The following is a 17149-nucleotide window of genomic DNA, read 5'->3' on the forward strand; positions in this document are numbered from 1 at the left end:
AGGGTACAGAAAGATTACCTACAAAGTAATAAAAGTTTGACTGTCAGCAGACTTCAAATAAATGAGTTCTATACTCACCTAACCAATTATGCAAGACTGACAATTTAATAAATGTTATCTTCATGCAAAAGAGTTTGAAAAGTTTTACAATTAAGAAGCCACTACCAAAAGAATGATTCTACTTCAGAAAGAATAAAAATGTGCCCAAGAGGGAAAAGAGAGATGAAAGAAGCAATGATGACCAAAGACATATGGTTAAATCTAAACATAGATTTATAAACATACGGTTAAATCTAAATAACTTTTTATGGCAAAAAATAACAATGACTTTTAGGGTCATAAAAGCAAGTTTAATCTAAAATAGTAGGCAAGAATAACATAAATGCCTGAAGATGGGGAATTCACTGTTAAAAATCCAAAGATCATTGTATTGTTCAGGAGAAGGATAGAGAAACTGATTAAAATTATTGAATTTTCAAAATTGAGGATGTACGTAAAAAATTAACAGTAACTTTAAATCTTGCATATAATTAACATGCCACATGGGAAGGGGGAAGGGAATAAAGTGCAACCATTGCTACAGAAGGCTGCGAAAGTGGGGGAAAAAAATCTGTGAAGGAAGTAAAACTAAGTCAAGGCTGCTTTCCCCCTAGGGTGCAGGCCCCACCTTCCCCTCCCAGGCCCCACCTTCCCCTCCCAGCCCCGAGGCATCATCTTTGCCTTTCTCTCCCCTAAACTCCAAGGGCACTTATTTTGCTCCTGTAACTTGTTTCCTGAACCTACACACCCCCAGTGGCTCACTTTTACCACCTCTGTAACTTTCTAAACAAATTTTTTCTTATAATTTGAAAAAAAGAAAAAGAGATCAGTCTAAATGTATTACTTATTATTATCCTATTATGCATAAACAGACTTAATCCAAATTTAAAGTGCTCTAATTGGATTCCCATTTTAAAGAGATTCACCTATACCATGAAATCACAGGCGAGTGTAAAAAGTGAAATAAAGAGGTGGTGGTATCCAAAGGATGAGGAGCAGCTTAAAGGGCTGGTCAAAGGTAGGGAGTTTGAGTATGAAAAGAAAAGTGACTCTATTTCCAGCAACAGTGATACTAGTCTCTAAGCATACTTTTACTAAATAAATCAATGACTGACAAGGATGAAGGGTGGGGCATGAGGGGTGGGGCATGAGGGGTGGGTCCGGGTGGTGCCAGGTTCTGATTGTATCGAATTTTACATTTAAATACATGGTGTCGCACCGTGATAAGACACTAAAGAAACTGCATTTTCAGAGAGACACATCCAGCAGTCTTGAAAATGGGTACTCCCGGGGGATTCATGACAGGTAAGCAGGGGTTGGGGGGCTGATAGTGGTGCAGAATGTGGGTTTTAAGTGGTCAAAAAGGATTCAAAAGCTCAAGCCCAGTTACACTGGGTTGGTGCCTGCTTTGCAGGGCTCTCATCCTTTCCCAGTCGGTGCGGGCCTGACCTTGCACCATCCTCAATAGAAGCTCCATCACGGCAGGAATTTTTGTATTTATTCACTGCAGAATCACCAGACGTAAATAAGTGCCCGCTTGTGGGAAGTAGACAAATAACTTGCTGAGTAATGCAGTGTCCCTACTGTCTTGTGCTCTTCACAGCCATGATCCCAGAAAATGCCTAAGTTCATTTGAAACATGCTGTTTTGTTTGTTTCATAAGCTAACTCAAGCTGTAAACTCTCAATGCCTCTCCTGGGAAATGGGGCAGGGGTTAGTGTATACAGGTATCAGTAAGAACAATTTCATTCCCAGTTTTGCTACTCTTATCAGCTCAAACTTGAAGAGCTTACTTTGTGTCTTCTGTGAGAGTATGATAACAATGGTACTTTACCCCATGTGTTTGTTGAGGGCTAAATGAATCGTGTTTATGAAACACTTAGATGTCTGACACATGGAAAACATCTCCAAATGTTGTTATTATTTTTGTTATTATTGCTTTATAACATTCTAATGCTGTTATTGTATTTCACTGTATCATTAATTACTGCATTTATTCTGAGAATTGTATTGAAGAACAGATGCTTAGCTGAGTTCAATTTCTCTTCGATTAAATGTCAGGCCCTGGCTCATGCTCTGTTTTGGCTTTTCAAACTTTTTGTTCTCATCCTCTTTACATCCTAAAAAATTGAGGGCTCCAAAGAACTTTCGTTTTTGTAAGTTATATCTACAGTCATTTACCACATTAAAAATTAAAATGGACAAATCAAAAAATATTTATTTACTCAAAATGATAAATGCATTGCATGTTAACTATATTTTCTTTTTTAAAAAAAGATTTTATTTATTTTTAGGGAGAGGAAGGGAGGGAGAAAGAGAGGGAGAGAAACATCAATATGTGGTGGGGACCTGACCCACAACCCAGGCATGTGCCCTGACTGGGAATTGAACCGTCAACCCTTTAGTTCGCAGGCTGGTGCTCAATCCACTGAGCCACACCAGCCAGGGCATGTTAATTATATTTTCCATACAGAAAAAATAGTGAGAACAATGTCAACATTTTATGTTATAGGAACTTTATCTGGCTTGATAGAAGACAGCAGAATTCTCTTCCACTTTTCCACTCATCTTTTGTAATATATTGTTGAAACTAGCTTTGTGCAGATCATGCTGAAATCTGGCCTTACACAAACATAGTGTTAGAAAATAAAAGAGTATTCTAATAGCCTTTGTGATAATTGTGAATAGTCTTTAAAACTAAAACAATCTGAGGAAGTGGTAATTTCTTACAGATTAGTTGCTATTGGAAATTTGAAATTATATCAATGAACTTTTCATAATCTGTCACATTAAAATCCACTGTCTGCCTTGCACTTTGAGTGGATCTTTTATCCATTCATGATTTTGTAACATCACACTGGTTTTTTGGTTTTGTTTTTTTTTCCAAAATACTGGTTTACTCAGTTATGCTTTTCTAAATGTATTCCACTGGACATTCTTCACAGAATGAGTGTTAAAAAGCAAACATGTTAATATTAGGAAGACAACTTTGACCTTATGAACCCCCTGAAAAGATCTTAGGGAACTCCAGGGGCCTTCAGAGCCCACTCAGAGAACTACAGCCCTCGGTTATCCAGACTTTCACAGTAATTGCCTCTTTCTGTCTCTCTCAGTTTCTCCATCTCTCTCATGTAAACTCTTTTCAAATAAAAGCAAAAAAAAATCTATATCCTCCTCCCATTGACACATCACTTCCCATAGTCAACTGTTTCCAAAAGTATAATAAAGGGACAATAAAGAACAGACAAATAAACAGGTAAATAAAATTGCTATTGCTCCCAGAAGGGAAAGCATATAGTACTAAGAGCTAAGAGAACATTGTGAAGTAATCTGGGAAGAAAAGGATAGCTTCTAAAGTTAGTGTTGTTTAAACTGAGGAAAGATAAGCGGGTGGGTATTGAGTAGTTGTCAAGTAGGACAGAACAGTGGGGGCAAACATGTACAAACACCTGAAACAGGCAGCTCACGACTTGTTCAAAGATTTGAAGGAGAGCTCGGGCTGGGAACCAAAGTGTCCCAGGTTCGATTCCCAGCCAGGGTACATTCCTGGGTTGCAGGCCATAACTCCCAGCAACCGCACATTGATGTTCCTCTCTCTCTCTCTCTCTCTCTCTCTCTCTCTCTCTCTCTCTCTCTCTCTCTCTCTCTCCTTCCCTCCCTTCCGTCCCTAAAAAATAAATAAAATCTTTAAAAAAATTAAGTTTAAAAAAAGATTTGAAGGAGACCCAGTGTGGCCAGAACACAGACTGCCAGGAGAGGAGTGCCCAGAAGGTGCCACTTTCGAGGCCAAGAAGCAAACACAAATGAGTGCCCATGTACCATCCACCAGAAGTGTGTCAAAGTTGTGAATCAAGCTACCAAACTGTTAAGTAAAGTATCTTCTACCTGCCCACCTTGACAAGTATATCTTCCAGAAAGCTGAGATTGAAATTTTGAATTCTTGACACTGTTGAAGTTCTGCATCTGAACATGGCCATGGAGGGAGAGCTCGCCACAGGCCCCCACCATCATTCTCACCCCCTCTCCATGCCCAAGGCCCAGTCTCTGTGGACACCCCGTGACCAAACAGCCCCCTCGGGCCAGGGTGGGAGTCCACATGGATAGCCTGTTCTCCACTCGGGGACGTGAACTCAGGGAACCGGCTCAATATGCTCAGAGCCATTTGGCAGAAGATCCTGCAGTCTCTGGCCTATGGAGCGTGACTAAAAAGTGGACAAGCATTCTAGGGGCCATGACGCTTTTGCCTTGCAGACTCATGCCCAATGGGGAGAGGCACATACAGACAGAGCCAGAGAGAGGCATTTTATTTAATTTTGTTCATTGTTTTAAAATTAAATCTATTGGGGTGACATTGGTTAATAAGATTATTCAGGTTTCAAGTGTACAATTCTGTAACACATCGTCTGTACACTGCATTGTGTGCCCACCACCCAAAGTCACATTTTCTGTCACCATATATTTGACCCCCTTTTACTCTTTACTACCCCTTACCCCCTTCCCTCTGGTAACCACCACACTGTTGTCTGTGTTGTGAGTTTTTGTTTGTTTTTCTTGATTGTTCATTTGTTGCTTTCAGTTTTATATCCCACATATAGAAGAAATCATGGTTCTTAACTTTTTCTGACTTATTTTGCTTAGCATGATATTCTCAAGATTCATCTATGTTGAGAGAGGCCCTTATAAATCCTTGCTACTCAAAGTCTTATTTGCAGAGCTGTAATATCAGCATCACCTGGGAGCTCATTAGAAATGCAGGATCTCAAGCCCTACCCCAGACCTATTGAATCAGGATCTGTATTTTAACAAGATCCCTGAGTGATCTGTATATCTAGTAAAGTTCAAAAGGCAAAGAACTCAATGCACGGGCTCAAGCTGCTTTTTGCCAGGCCTAGTGCACTGCCAGGCCTCACCGCCTGTTTCTAGGCTCCCTAGGGCAAGGTCAGTGAGAATGTGGGATTTGTCCTCCCTGCACTGAGGAGGCGAGGAAGGGTTCTGAGCAGTCCAGTTACATGATCTGAATTACTTTTGTCAATAACAGCAGACCCCATCCCTTGAGCATTATATTGCAACAAGCTTTGTGATTTATAGTTAGGCTCTCAGTGAATCCTCACTGTAGCCTTGTGAGACAGAGATTATAATTATTTTTCAGCTGAGATAATAGGCTTAGGGAGGTGAAGTCATTTTTTCTTTAAATTCCCAGAGGTACTATGTGAGTGACCTGGGATTCAAACCCCAATGGCCTTGAATACATTGCATCCCCCAAAATGAATGAGATCATTACTCTCCACCCCCTTATTCTATTCCACAGACCTACCAATGCAGTTCTCTGGTGCCCTGATGAACAGAAGAGCCCCTGGGACTCCCCAGACCTACTCTTATTTCTACACGAGAGATGACGGCACTGAAGAGATACCACAAGACAGAGTGGATCACAGTGAGTGCAACAACCCCCCCTCTCCCCTCCAGTTTCACTCCCACCTCCTGGGAGCACACAGTCCTTGAAGCAGGGACAGTTTCAACAGTCAGATGAATTCCAAGTGCCTCTGGGGTAGGCTGAATTCCATTTTCCAGGATGGATTAGCTGGTAACAAGATTGGGTGACTTAGTCTGGGTCCTCTAAGAAGCAGATGGCAAGACAAGATTAAACAAACCTGCAAGGATTTTATTAGAAGAAATGCTTATACAGAAGATGGTGAAGAAGTCAGGGGAGGCTGGAAGACCTGTTGGACCACAACACAAACCTGACTGCCGGTGAAGGAGAAGGGAAAGTTGGGTAGAAGTATCCTAGACCATCCACCATGCAGTCCAGATTGGGCACTGTGGTTGGTGAAATGTAAATGAGCTTTATGGAGTGTGCCAGTGTCATTTTTCTGGTTTTGATAGAGCACTACAGTTATGCCAGGTGTCACCATTGGGAGAGGCAGAGTGAAGGGTGCACAGGACCTCCCTGTGCTCTCTTGGGTTTTGGTGGGTTTTTTTTTTTTTTTTGCAACTTCTGTGCATCTAACTATTTCAAAACTAAAAGTAAAAAAGAAAAACCAAGCACTATAAAGTGTGATAATTCTTGCTTTCAACATTCACATGTATTTCAAATAACTTAGAAGACATATAACCGATATTTAGATATTTACCCTTTCTTATGGATCTTTCTTCATTCCTAAAGTTGCACCTTTCCCTCCTACACCATGTCCCTTCAGCCTGAAGAAATTCCTTTAACATTTCCATAGAATAGGACTACTGGTCACAGATTCTCATAGTTTCCCTTATCTGAGAATGTCATCATTTCATCTTCATTCCTGAAGGATACTTTCCCTGGATACAGAATTCTGAGTTGACAGCGCTTTACTTTCAGCACTTTAAAAATTTTGTTCCACCATCTGTCTTGGTTTCTGATGAGAAAACCTATGGTCATTTTATCTAGTCTAATTTATGTATTTTTTCATGCATAATCTGTGTTTCAACAATCTCATTAAAGAAAATGAGAGTCACAAAGATATTGACATAAATTTCTTCTAATATTTTCAATTTTTCATTTTTGACTAAAGCATGTGCAATGTTTTTTATGGTATAAATGCAAATTATTTTCCAGGAGAGGTAGAAACTCTGGAGGTTAAATTCATTTGTGTTACAATGAGCTCAGGCCCCTAGAAAACATTGCTTTCCAGTGAATAAATGATTTCAACAGGGTCCCCTTTATCATATAGGCGTTTCACCCTACATGTCAGTGTCTCTGATGAACAGAATGGCCCCAGAGAATCTCCGGTCAGACCTTCGTAACCACATAGATGATTCCAGAATGAACGTGATACCACAGAGTCCAGCTGGTCCCAGTGAGTATAACTCTTCTTTGTCCTCCCTTCCTCTACTGTTGCCCTCCTCACAGGGGACCCTGTAACTGTATATATTGCATTGGTCTTAAAACAGCTATTTATTGTTACACCTTCTTTTCAAAAACTGATTCAAAAAACATTCCCATCATAAAAGGGGATGTTATACATTTCATATCAAAGTCAAGTACCCTTGGCCCATGCTTTACCAAATTATGAGAGGTAAGAACACAAAATATAAAGCACATAAGAAGGTTTTTCCAGGAGAGGACACATATTCCATCTGTTAGACAGAAACACAGAAAGCTCCTCATCCAAGGTAGGATACAATTTTAACACCAACTCTAATGTGTGGATTCCCCCCGCACACCAAATAGTTCTCTTGACACCAGCTAGATGTCTACAATTCAACCCTATTCTGATCATATCAACCCAGAGATAGAGTCAGTGACCACAGGTTAAGGGCTCAGACCCAGAAAACTGCCCTCACTCAGCTGTCAATCACAAGTCCAGGTATCACCTGTGCTTCTGACCAACTGGCTATAACTCAGAGGTTCCCATGACCCTCTCTTCGGGTTCAATTAATTTTTTGGAGCAGCTCAGAGAACTCAGAAAATCTGTTTACTCACTAGGTTCCTGGCTTATTAGAAAGAATATTAAAGACTAAGAATCAGTCACTGGATGAAGATACAGAGGATGGGATCCCAAACAAAGGCGTGTCTGTGCACGTGGGGTTTGGACCCAGCTCTGTAGCATGTGGGTTCATTCTGGTTTACTAGCCCAGAAGCTCTCTGAACCCTGTCTTCTTGGGATTTTGTGGAGGTTTCATTACAAAGTCATGATTGATGATATCATTGCCCATTGGTGACTGATTCAACCTACAGCCCCTCTCCCCTCCCCAGAAATCCGGGGCTGGACTGAAAGTGCCAACCCTCTTATTAGGGCTGGTTTCTCTGGCAAGCAACACTCCAGTCTCTAGGGGATTTCCAAAAGTTGCCTCATTAACAGATTCAATTGTGGTTGCAAAGGGTGTGATATGAGTATCAAGATACTGATTTCACCTTTATGGTTCTGAAAAAAATTCAGGAACTTAAGACAAAAGAACAAATCACACCAAAAATGCTCCCATTGGTCTTTCTAAACAATTTTTTATTTATTGATTTTTAGAGCGAGAGAAGGAAGGAGAAAAAAAGAAACATTGATTTGTTGTTCCACTTATTTATACATTCATTGATTGATTCTTATGTGCCCTGACCCAGAATTGAACCCTCAACCATGGTGTATCAGGGCGATGCTCTAACCCGGCGGTCCCTAACCTTTTTGGCACCAGGGACTGGGTTCATGGAAGATGAGGTGGGGGGCATAGGAGGCAGAGTTCATATTTATTTTTAAAGAGAGAGGAAGAGAGGGAGAGATACATCAACTTATGGCTGCCTCTCATGTGGCCCCCACTGGGGACCTGGCCCACAGCCCAGGCATGTGCCCTACTGGGAATCAAACCCATGACCCTTTGGTTCACAGTCCATGCTGAATCCACTGAGCTACACCAGCCAGGGCTAAACTATAATTTTTCGAGTTTTAAAGGAGAGAGTATTTTCTGTATCATATTGTATAGGAAAATAATAAAAAATAGCAATATGGCTTTAAAAAATCTGTTTTTCTATAAATCCACTGAACTATTTTAATTGGTAATATTTTCCTAACTTACACTTGATATACTGAGGAGGTTAATTACTATAAGATCAGTAGGATTATAAGCAGTGAATTATCAGAAATGTGGCAAGGTTGTTAGATAGCCTATATTAAATATGGCTTGTAACTTTGTTTAAAGACTTTATTTTCAGTGAAAAATATTCTAAAATAAAATTAGTAAAATAAAATATTTATACTTTACATATGATGTGCCACGCATTATCCTAATCTTTTGTGTGTATTAATGCCTGACATTGATATGTTCATGTAATACATTTACAAACCCTGTTACAAAGTAGATACTCTTAGCCCTGGCTGGCGTAGCTCAGTGGATTGAGCTTGGGCTGCGAACCAAAGTGTCACAGGTTCGATTCCCAGCCGGGGTATATGCCTGGGTTGCAGGCCATAACCCCCAGCAACCGCACATTGACGTTTCTCTCTCTCTCTCTATCTCCCTCCCTTCCCTCTCTAAAAATAAATAAATAAAATCTCTTTTAAAAAAGTAGATAGTCTTAGCATTCACTTTCAATGCTTGATGAAACTGAGGTGAATAGTTAGCTCCTTAAACTAACTAGGATCGTACTCCTAAACAAGTATACTTAATAAACAAAGTTTCTACTATTGAACATAAATGATTCAGAGATTACCAATCTCTCTCAACTCCACTTTTTCAGCCACTCGCCATAGTGAATGTAATTCTTGCTCATAACACTTCAATCTCAGAGTGGATATGTCTTGTTTTGGAAAAAATAATTGTTAGATTACATTTTATTTACTTATTTTTAATATTTTAGTATATTGAAATTGCTAATGTAAACAAAAACAGTAGAATAATGAATTCCCATGAGTCTATCATTTAATCTTAACAAACATATATCTCATTTAGCATAATATTCGTTCATGTTTTAAAATGTATCAGTAACCCATTCCTTTGATTGCTGAAAGATACTCCATTGTGTGGATATACTACATTTAAATACCCATTTAACAAGGAGTTCTGGATTGCTACCAGCTTGGGACTATCATGAACAATGCTGCTATGCACAGTTACGTCCTCACATGAATAAATGTTCTCATTTCTCTTGGGTAGATTCCTAGGAGTGGAGTCCCTGAGTCATATGATAAATTTATGTTAACCTTTTTAAGAAACTACCAAACTGTTTTCCAAAGTTGCCATACCATTTTATTGTCCCCCCAACAATGTCCAATTGCTGTGTGAGTTTCAATTTTTACACATTCTTCCACATGCCCATTTATATAACTCCTCTGATGAAATTCTACTCAAGTGTTTTCATTAATATTAAAAGATTTTTAATTGGAATGTTCATCTTCTAATCTTTGAGATGGAAGAGTTTGTCACATACTCCAGACATAAGTCCTTTATCAGATATCTATTTTCCTCCTGCCTAAAGGATGGCCTTTAACATCTCCCATGGTGCAGATCTGCCCGGGAGGGATTCTGTCGATGGTGTGTCTGAAACCATCTCTTCTCAGCTGCTTTTCCCAGCGTGGTCTGCTGAACTTTCCAGTGTGTATCCCTTAATGTTTTAGGGATTCTCCTCTTCTCAAACCCTGATGCCTTCCTGCTATCTTTCTTCTGCATCTGTGTGTGCAGATACGTGGGAAGTCACAACCAATCAACAACTTGAGAACCGGTTGAAACACAAGAAAGGAGTGGTCAGGAGCATAGTTATTACACCAATATCTGAGCATGAAGCTTAGATGCAAAAACTTGTTAGTCTTACTAAAAGAGATCCTGTTTGTCTTTTTTTTTCCATTAGATTTTATTTATTTATTTATTTATTTTTAGAGAAATTGAGAAGGGAGGAACAAAAAAGGGGAGAGAAACATCAAAGCAAGAGAGAAACATCGATCAGTTGCCTCTCTCAAGCTCAGATGGGGACTGGACCTGCAGCCCAGGAACAGGACCCAACCAGGAGTCAAACAGGCAACCTTTCACTTTGTGGGACGAAACCCAGCCAACTGAAACACAGAGGTGAGGGAAATATTTCTCTTTTTTTTTAAGAGATAATATTTCAAATAAACAGACTCAAGCTGATATGATTCAAGAGTATATAAAAAGCTAAAAATATGGACAAAAACTACAGGGAGGGTGGTAATGGGAGGGAAGTGGGGAGGGTTGGGTGGGTGGGCTGGATTGGGAGTAAAAGGGAGAAAACTGTACTTGAACAATGATTAAAATAAAAATTTTTTTTAAAAATTACCAAAAAAAGCTAAAAATACACACAAAGATCAATCTTGTCCTTCTACCACCTATAAGCTTTTTGTTTGTTTAATTTACTTGTACATGCTGTGTTTAGGCATTCACAAATAGAGGATAAATTTAAAGCCTTTTGTTTTTAATGCATAATTAAATCAGACAATGTATATAATATAGAATTTCACATTTTAAACTGTAACAATTTTTTGCTAAACAGACAACAAATGATCTGGTAAGGCAGTTCACATTATTTTATTCATACTAAGACTTTCAAATCCAGTGAGAACTTTATACTTCACAGAGTATCTCAGTGTATATGCTCAATTTCCATCAGAGATACTCAATCTGCATTTAGAGTTTATAAAATTCACATTTGAAAAAGCATATTCACATAACTCAAGTTGTCCTATCATACTAAAAAGTTTCCTAATAACTGGATGGAGTTATCTGTTTAAAACTGCAAATTAGTTACATTTCAATGAAATTAAAATCTAGTGCCTCAGTGGAACTAGCCACATTTCCTATCCTTGATAGCCCTGCTGGGTAGTGGCTACTGTGTTTTACTAAACAACTCGAGAGTAATTAGGTAGCAGGGAAACAAAGATGGTTTCAATTTTGTACTATTGTCATATACGACTTATTTCAGTAAATGAATAAACCTCTTTCTTGTTTTAAATCTGCAGTGATTAGTATGTAGAGACCACAAATGCACTTCTTTAGGATGAGCTTTGGGACAAAGCTGTTATCTTAATGTTACATTTCTTGTAAATTAAAACAAAATTCCCAGTAATAGTATTCCAGAAACACATTCCAAAAGTGCTATATCACAAACAACTTATTTGAAAGGAAAGATTATGTGCCAGTCAAAACTATACTGTTTAATTAAAAGAACAGGCTCAGACTGTTAAGATATGGCTATGTAAGCTAAATGCAAACCATTTGAAAAAAATAATTTTGTAAAATGTAAATAGAAAATTAATATGCATAAATTAATATATATTTGACTTCAAATACATGTATATGGACTTCAAAAATAAATTATATAGTATCCATTTAGAAATATGTATAGTTAATATGTGATTATGTTCAATATATTTTATATAGGTCATTTTCATATACAGGGTGGGGCAAAAGTAGATTTACACTTCTGAGTATGCAAAACGTGATTTACTCTTGTATTATTATTTATTAACTATTGTGTGTGCTATTTTCCACACAAACAACTGTAAAGCTACTTTTGCCCCACCCTGTATGTTCATAAATGGCATTAGTCTATGGTTTGTTTATGGTGTCTGTCCCGGCCAGGTTTTAGTGTTGGAGTTACAGACCTAAAACATAAGAAGCGAGGCCCAAGTGAAGACCCTCTGTCCTCTCACTGAAATGGACACATGGCAGGAGCATTAGCAGAGCATTGCCTTGAATTCTACAGCTTAGCCTGTGTGTGCGCATGGTTATCAGTCTGTTCAAGGTTTGCAGCTGCAGTTCTTTGTAAGCAAATTTTGGTAATTGCATTTCCTTAGAAAATTTATAAAAATGTCCTTTTTCTCTCATTGCCATTTAAAAATATTCTATAATTTTTCATCACCTCCCCATATTTAGTTATGCTTCATTTCTTATGAACCTTTTCACAGAGGAGTGAATAGAGCTTCAGAAACCCTGGAAAGGAAAAAAGAAAACAGTCATGATAGACTGGGTTCCTAAATAAACAAGGAAAGAGAGGAAACCCATTCTGAAGAGTTTGCTGTATTTAGTTGTAGGGACATGAGGTTTCTTCCCAGTTTCTAAAAGAGACAAAGTGTGAAAGAGACAAAGAACTGTCCCCTGTCTGAGATTCAGGTAAGGTAGATGGACTGAGTACAAATGAAAAAGGATTTTCTGCTTATAGTGCAGGGTAAACGGAAACTCGCGAGTGCCAATTTCCAGAGCAAACAGACTGGGTACAGAGAGAACGAAGAGGTAGCATTTCCCAGCAGAGGCAAACTAAATCTCCAAAAACAGGACAGAGCACTGTTACTTAGGGCTCAGTCCCTCAGAGTCAAGCCCTGGGATCTCCATCTCTCGGATTCCAAGCCTGGTTGGAGGAAAGTCATGGGAGACTCATGGCTGTGGTTTTGGGGAGAGGAGGTAGTGTTAGTGTAACCACCGCCTCTCCATCTCTGCTTTCCAGCAACGCGGAAGAAGCACCAAAAACGCACCTTATTTATGCATACGCAGCAAGAACAGTTGAAGGCTGTATTTAGCTGCACCATGTTTCCAGATAAAAATCTCCGGAAGGAACTCGCTTTGAAACTCAAGCTACCAGAGTCAACAATAAAGGTCTGTCTGACCCCCTGAGGTATGCTTGGTACCCCCACCCAAACCACATTCTGCTATTCAGCCTGGAAATTCCCTCCATAAGATAATAATAACATTTCATTTATTGAGTGCCTACTGTGTGCTAGTACTGAACTAGGCACATTGCGTATGTTGGCCTCACTATCATCAAGTTTAAACCACGAGGGAAGCTACAGTCCAGAGGCAAAGTGACTGGATCACAGCATTAATAGGTGGTAGGACTGGAGTCAGAACTCTAGAAGTCTTGTGCTATGGAGCTCAAACACAGGAGGACACTCGTCAGGACAGACTCCTCACTTAAGGTCTTCTCAAGCAAAACCCTGCAAATAACTGCTCCCAACCTCTAAGTCTTCTGAGACCCCCCAATTTTTTTGGAGTATTGTTTACTGTAGAGGCCTTCTTTTTTCATTTCTTTTTTTTAAGATTTTATTTATTTATTTTTAGAGAGAAGGGAAGGGAGAGAGAGAGAGGGAAAGAAACATTGATGTGCGAGAGATACATTCATTGGTTGCCTCTCATGTGCCCCCAAGTGGGAACCTGGCCTGCAAGCCAGGCATGTGCCCTGACTGGGAATCAAACCAGTGACATTTCAGTTCTTAGGCTGGCACTCAATCCACTGAACCACACCAGCCAGGGCAAGGCCCTCTAACTAATCATTTAAAATCCTTTATTTCACATTCTGTACCTCCTCCTAGATCCCTGAACTAGCTTCTCTTCTCCAGAGTTCAGGACCCTTTCTCTGAACTCCCAGCACCACCTTTGAATGCACCCCCCACCCTTCTTTGCTCTTTCCTTCTCTGGGGTCCCAGTTCTGATCCCTGGCTGTCCCCCTATTAACTCCACTCATGCCTGTCTCTGCCATCCCAGAACTGTGTCGTGGTGACTTAGAGAGGACATGAGGGTTTATAATCTGGTTTTTTTCACCAGGAGAAGCTTCAAACTGCTCCATTAACAGACTGTAATGTCCCCTCTTCCCCAACTCCTAGACTTGGTTCAGGAACCACCGAGTCAAAGTGAGGAAGCAACAGCAAGAGCCGCAGCCGTCACCAAAGCAACTAAATCAGATTCTTCCAGCCAAGATTGTGCCCACCTCAACCACAACATCAACCAATCCTTACTCCTCTTTTCCTGCAGTTTCAGATTTCTGTAGCTCCCTTCCACCTCAGCCCGTGGGCCCTTCCAGTCTGGCACAGGATTCTTTTATCACTGGGAGTCCCACAAGTGATGACCAAATGCCAGATCCTCAGTTGGAGGGGCTGGAGGCCTCAGTTCCTGCTTTGTACTCTGATGCCTATGACATAGAGCAGATCATGGAACTGTACAGTTTTCCTGATGAGGATGAGACACCCAGCACTTCTTTCCACTGTCTGTATCAGTATCTCTCCCCAGCAGACTCCAGCTAGAAGAAAAGGGTTCTTCCCCTAGATTCTTTGCTGATGCAGCTTTAGACCTATCGCTTCAGCAAACATCAACCAGTATGACAAGCTGAGTCCTTTTAGCCCACAGCCTAAGAGATAGCCTACAATTCCAGAATCCCTTCAGTATGGAGAACTTTGAATTTCTCTGATCAAAGTACTAATAAATACCAGATTGCATAGAAGAAGTATCTTCTTGTGTCATGTATATGCCTCTCTTCTTTCCTTTGTTTTCTTCTTAACCCAAGTATCTGGGTTGGAGTTGCTTTGATTTCCACAGAAATGTTGTAAAAACTAGAGATTTTTTCCAAGTATAGCTCAGTACTATACAATCAACCCCACCACTCTGCCTGGAAAGAGGCCTTTCTAGTCCCCAAGATGGCCAGTTAGACCCCCAAAATTCCTTTTCCCAAAACTATCTTATGTTGGGAACCTCCCAGACTGGTAGCAGAAGCTGTAACTGCCGCTAAGGCTGAGGGAGTGACCTTGGACTGTAAGCCACCAAGGAGACAAAAACTTATCTCCCTGGCAGGAGTGCCATTTCTGCTTCTTTTACTTCATCCATAGTGGCTCCCAATGCTTGGTCAGTTAGCCAATGATGGGTAAGATTCCCCAAGGGGGGAATGATCTAAGACAGGCATGATCAAATGGGAGACCCCCAAAGGAAGGACTTTGGGGGCTACAGCAAAAGGGGGTGATGGACCCTTGTCCCTTGGCTTTGACATAGCCTGAGTCCTCATTGTCTGCAAGAAAGCTCCTAATCTCTTGGCTGCCTTACTTCCCATGCTCCACCTAAGCCTGAAACAATGACAGAGGGTGGTGCAGGCCTATGCTGGAAAGGGTGGGTTCCCCAGGTGATCAGGTCTAAAAAAGAATATGTAAAATCCTGTGAAACCTGCTTTGTTTAGAATGCTCTCAATTAACTGATAAGGGTCCAAGCAAGAAGTAAGTTTGTTCCTCAAAGTTTTACAGCTCTTTAGCTATCTGACCCTGACTCAAAATAGGCCTTCAGAGTTCTTTGTTATCTATTGTTTGATCCTTACTTCCTAGCAATGATTAATGAGTTTTACCTGAATTCCTGTGTAAATGAACCCAATAAAATCCTACTCGGGCAGGGTAACGGGGTGCTCTCCACTAGAGAGAGTGGCTGATCCATCCCTATTTCTCCACAGGACTCACTTGTCTGTGTGATGTTTTTCTCGTGTTTCGACGAGCCATCTGCAGCATTCCATGGTCACTGCCAGCCAGTGGCTGTGACAATCTTACACTTTTTAAAAGAGAATCAGAAGCCTTTTTATGGGGCTAGGTTATAAATTCATATTTTCTTTCCAATCTTTATGCCTGGGATGGGTTTAGTCAAAACCCAATCTTTATTTTCTAAAGGGTGTGTTTAGTCAAAAGTTAAGAGGAAATCACCATAACCATTAGTTTTAATACAGTATGAGTCCATACATAGTAAGAAATGTGAGGAAAAATAAGTATCTCTCTATTAAAAATATAGAGTAAGAATTTACTAAGAAAGGTAAGATCTCTGTGGAGAAAACTTCAAAACTTGAATAAAGGATATAGTAATATTTTGGAAAAAAGGCATTTGAAGCTATAAAATAATAAATTTAAAAGGACTGAAGTTATATAACATATGTTCTCCAAACACAATAAAGTGAAGTTAGTGATCAATATCTGAAGAAAATTCATGAAATTCATAAATATGTGGATATTAAAAACCACAGTCCTAAATAACCAATGGGTAAGGAAACCAGGTAGATTAGGGAATACTCAGATAGGAATGAAAACAAAAATGCAACATACCAGAACTTTTGGAATTAAGCTAAATCAGTGCTTAGAAGGAAATTTGTAGCTGTAAAAACCTATATTTCAAAAATAAGGTCTCAAATCATAATCTTCTTAAACAGAAAAGAAGTTGACATAATTGTATTAACATCTGTCAAGTTAAACTTGAAGGCAAGAGACTCTTGGAAGTAAAAGTATATTAGGCAAGGACAAAAGAAAGAATTAACCTGAAAGATATAATTCTGAATCTCTATACATTTAACAGCATATTCCCAAAGTATATAAAGTAAAAATTAACAAAGTTCTTGGGGAAACAAATACAAAATCACAACGGAAAATTTTAATCTAATACTCTATAATTGATAGGTCAAATGCATAAAAACTTAGTATGGGTAGAGAAGATTTTAACTGCACAGTAAGCTTGGTCTAGTGGTAGTGTGTAGATTTCTGCATCCAGCTGGTAGGGAATAGACATTCTTTTCCAGCATATAATTTCCACGTACTACACCACAAAACAAATCATAACAAACTCAAATAATTCAATAATATACTAAAAGCATTTTTTGACCATAAGGACATTTAGCTAGAAGAAACTCTAAACTGTCCCTCCACTGAGAATTTTAAAAGTATATTTCTAAATAATCAATCATGGAAGAAATTATAGTACAAATTAATAATAATAATAATAACTGAAGCAGCATTGCTGACAGTAGCAGTTTACTAACAGAGGTAATACAGTAGTAGCCAGTTTGCAGGTCCCTGCCGTCTATCAAATTGTGGGTCATCACAAGGATCCTGCAGGGCAAGACCACAGACCTAAGAGGCAGACA

At 39.5% G+C, this 17149-nt stretch overlaps 1 protein-coding gene across 1 annotated transcript; it reads left to right on the top strand.

Moving 5' to 3' along the window:
• The first annotated feature begins 972 nt into the window (after positions 1-972).
• ARGFX (arginine-fifty homeobox) lies at positions 973-14680 on the top strand. Its single transcript, XM_028502666.1, is given in 7 exon segments — positions 973-1057; positions 5348-5473; positions 6744-6869; positions 12665-12853; positions 12947-13095; positions 14100-14499; positions 14502-14680. Coding segments are annotated over 7 exon segments (1254 nt in total).
• The last annotated feature ends 2469 nt before the right edge of the window (positions 14681-17149 follow it).

This window comes from Phyllostomus discolor, chromosome 2 (genome assembly GCF_004126475.2).
Source record: "Phyllostomus discolor isolate MPI-MPIP mPhyDis1 chromosome 2, mPhyDis1.pri.v3, whole genome shotgun sequence".
Lineage (NCBI taxonomy): Eukaryota > Metazoa > Chordata > Mammalia > Chiroptera > Phyllostomidae > Phyllostomus > Phyllostomus discolor.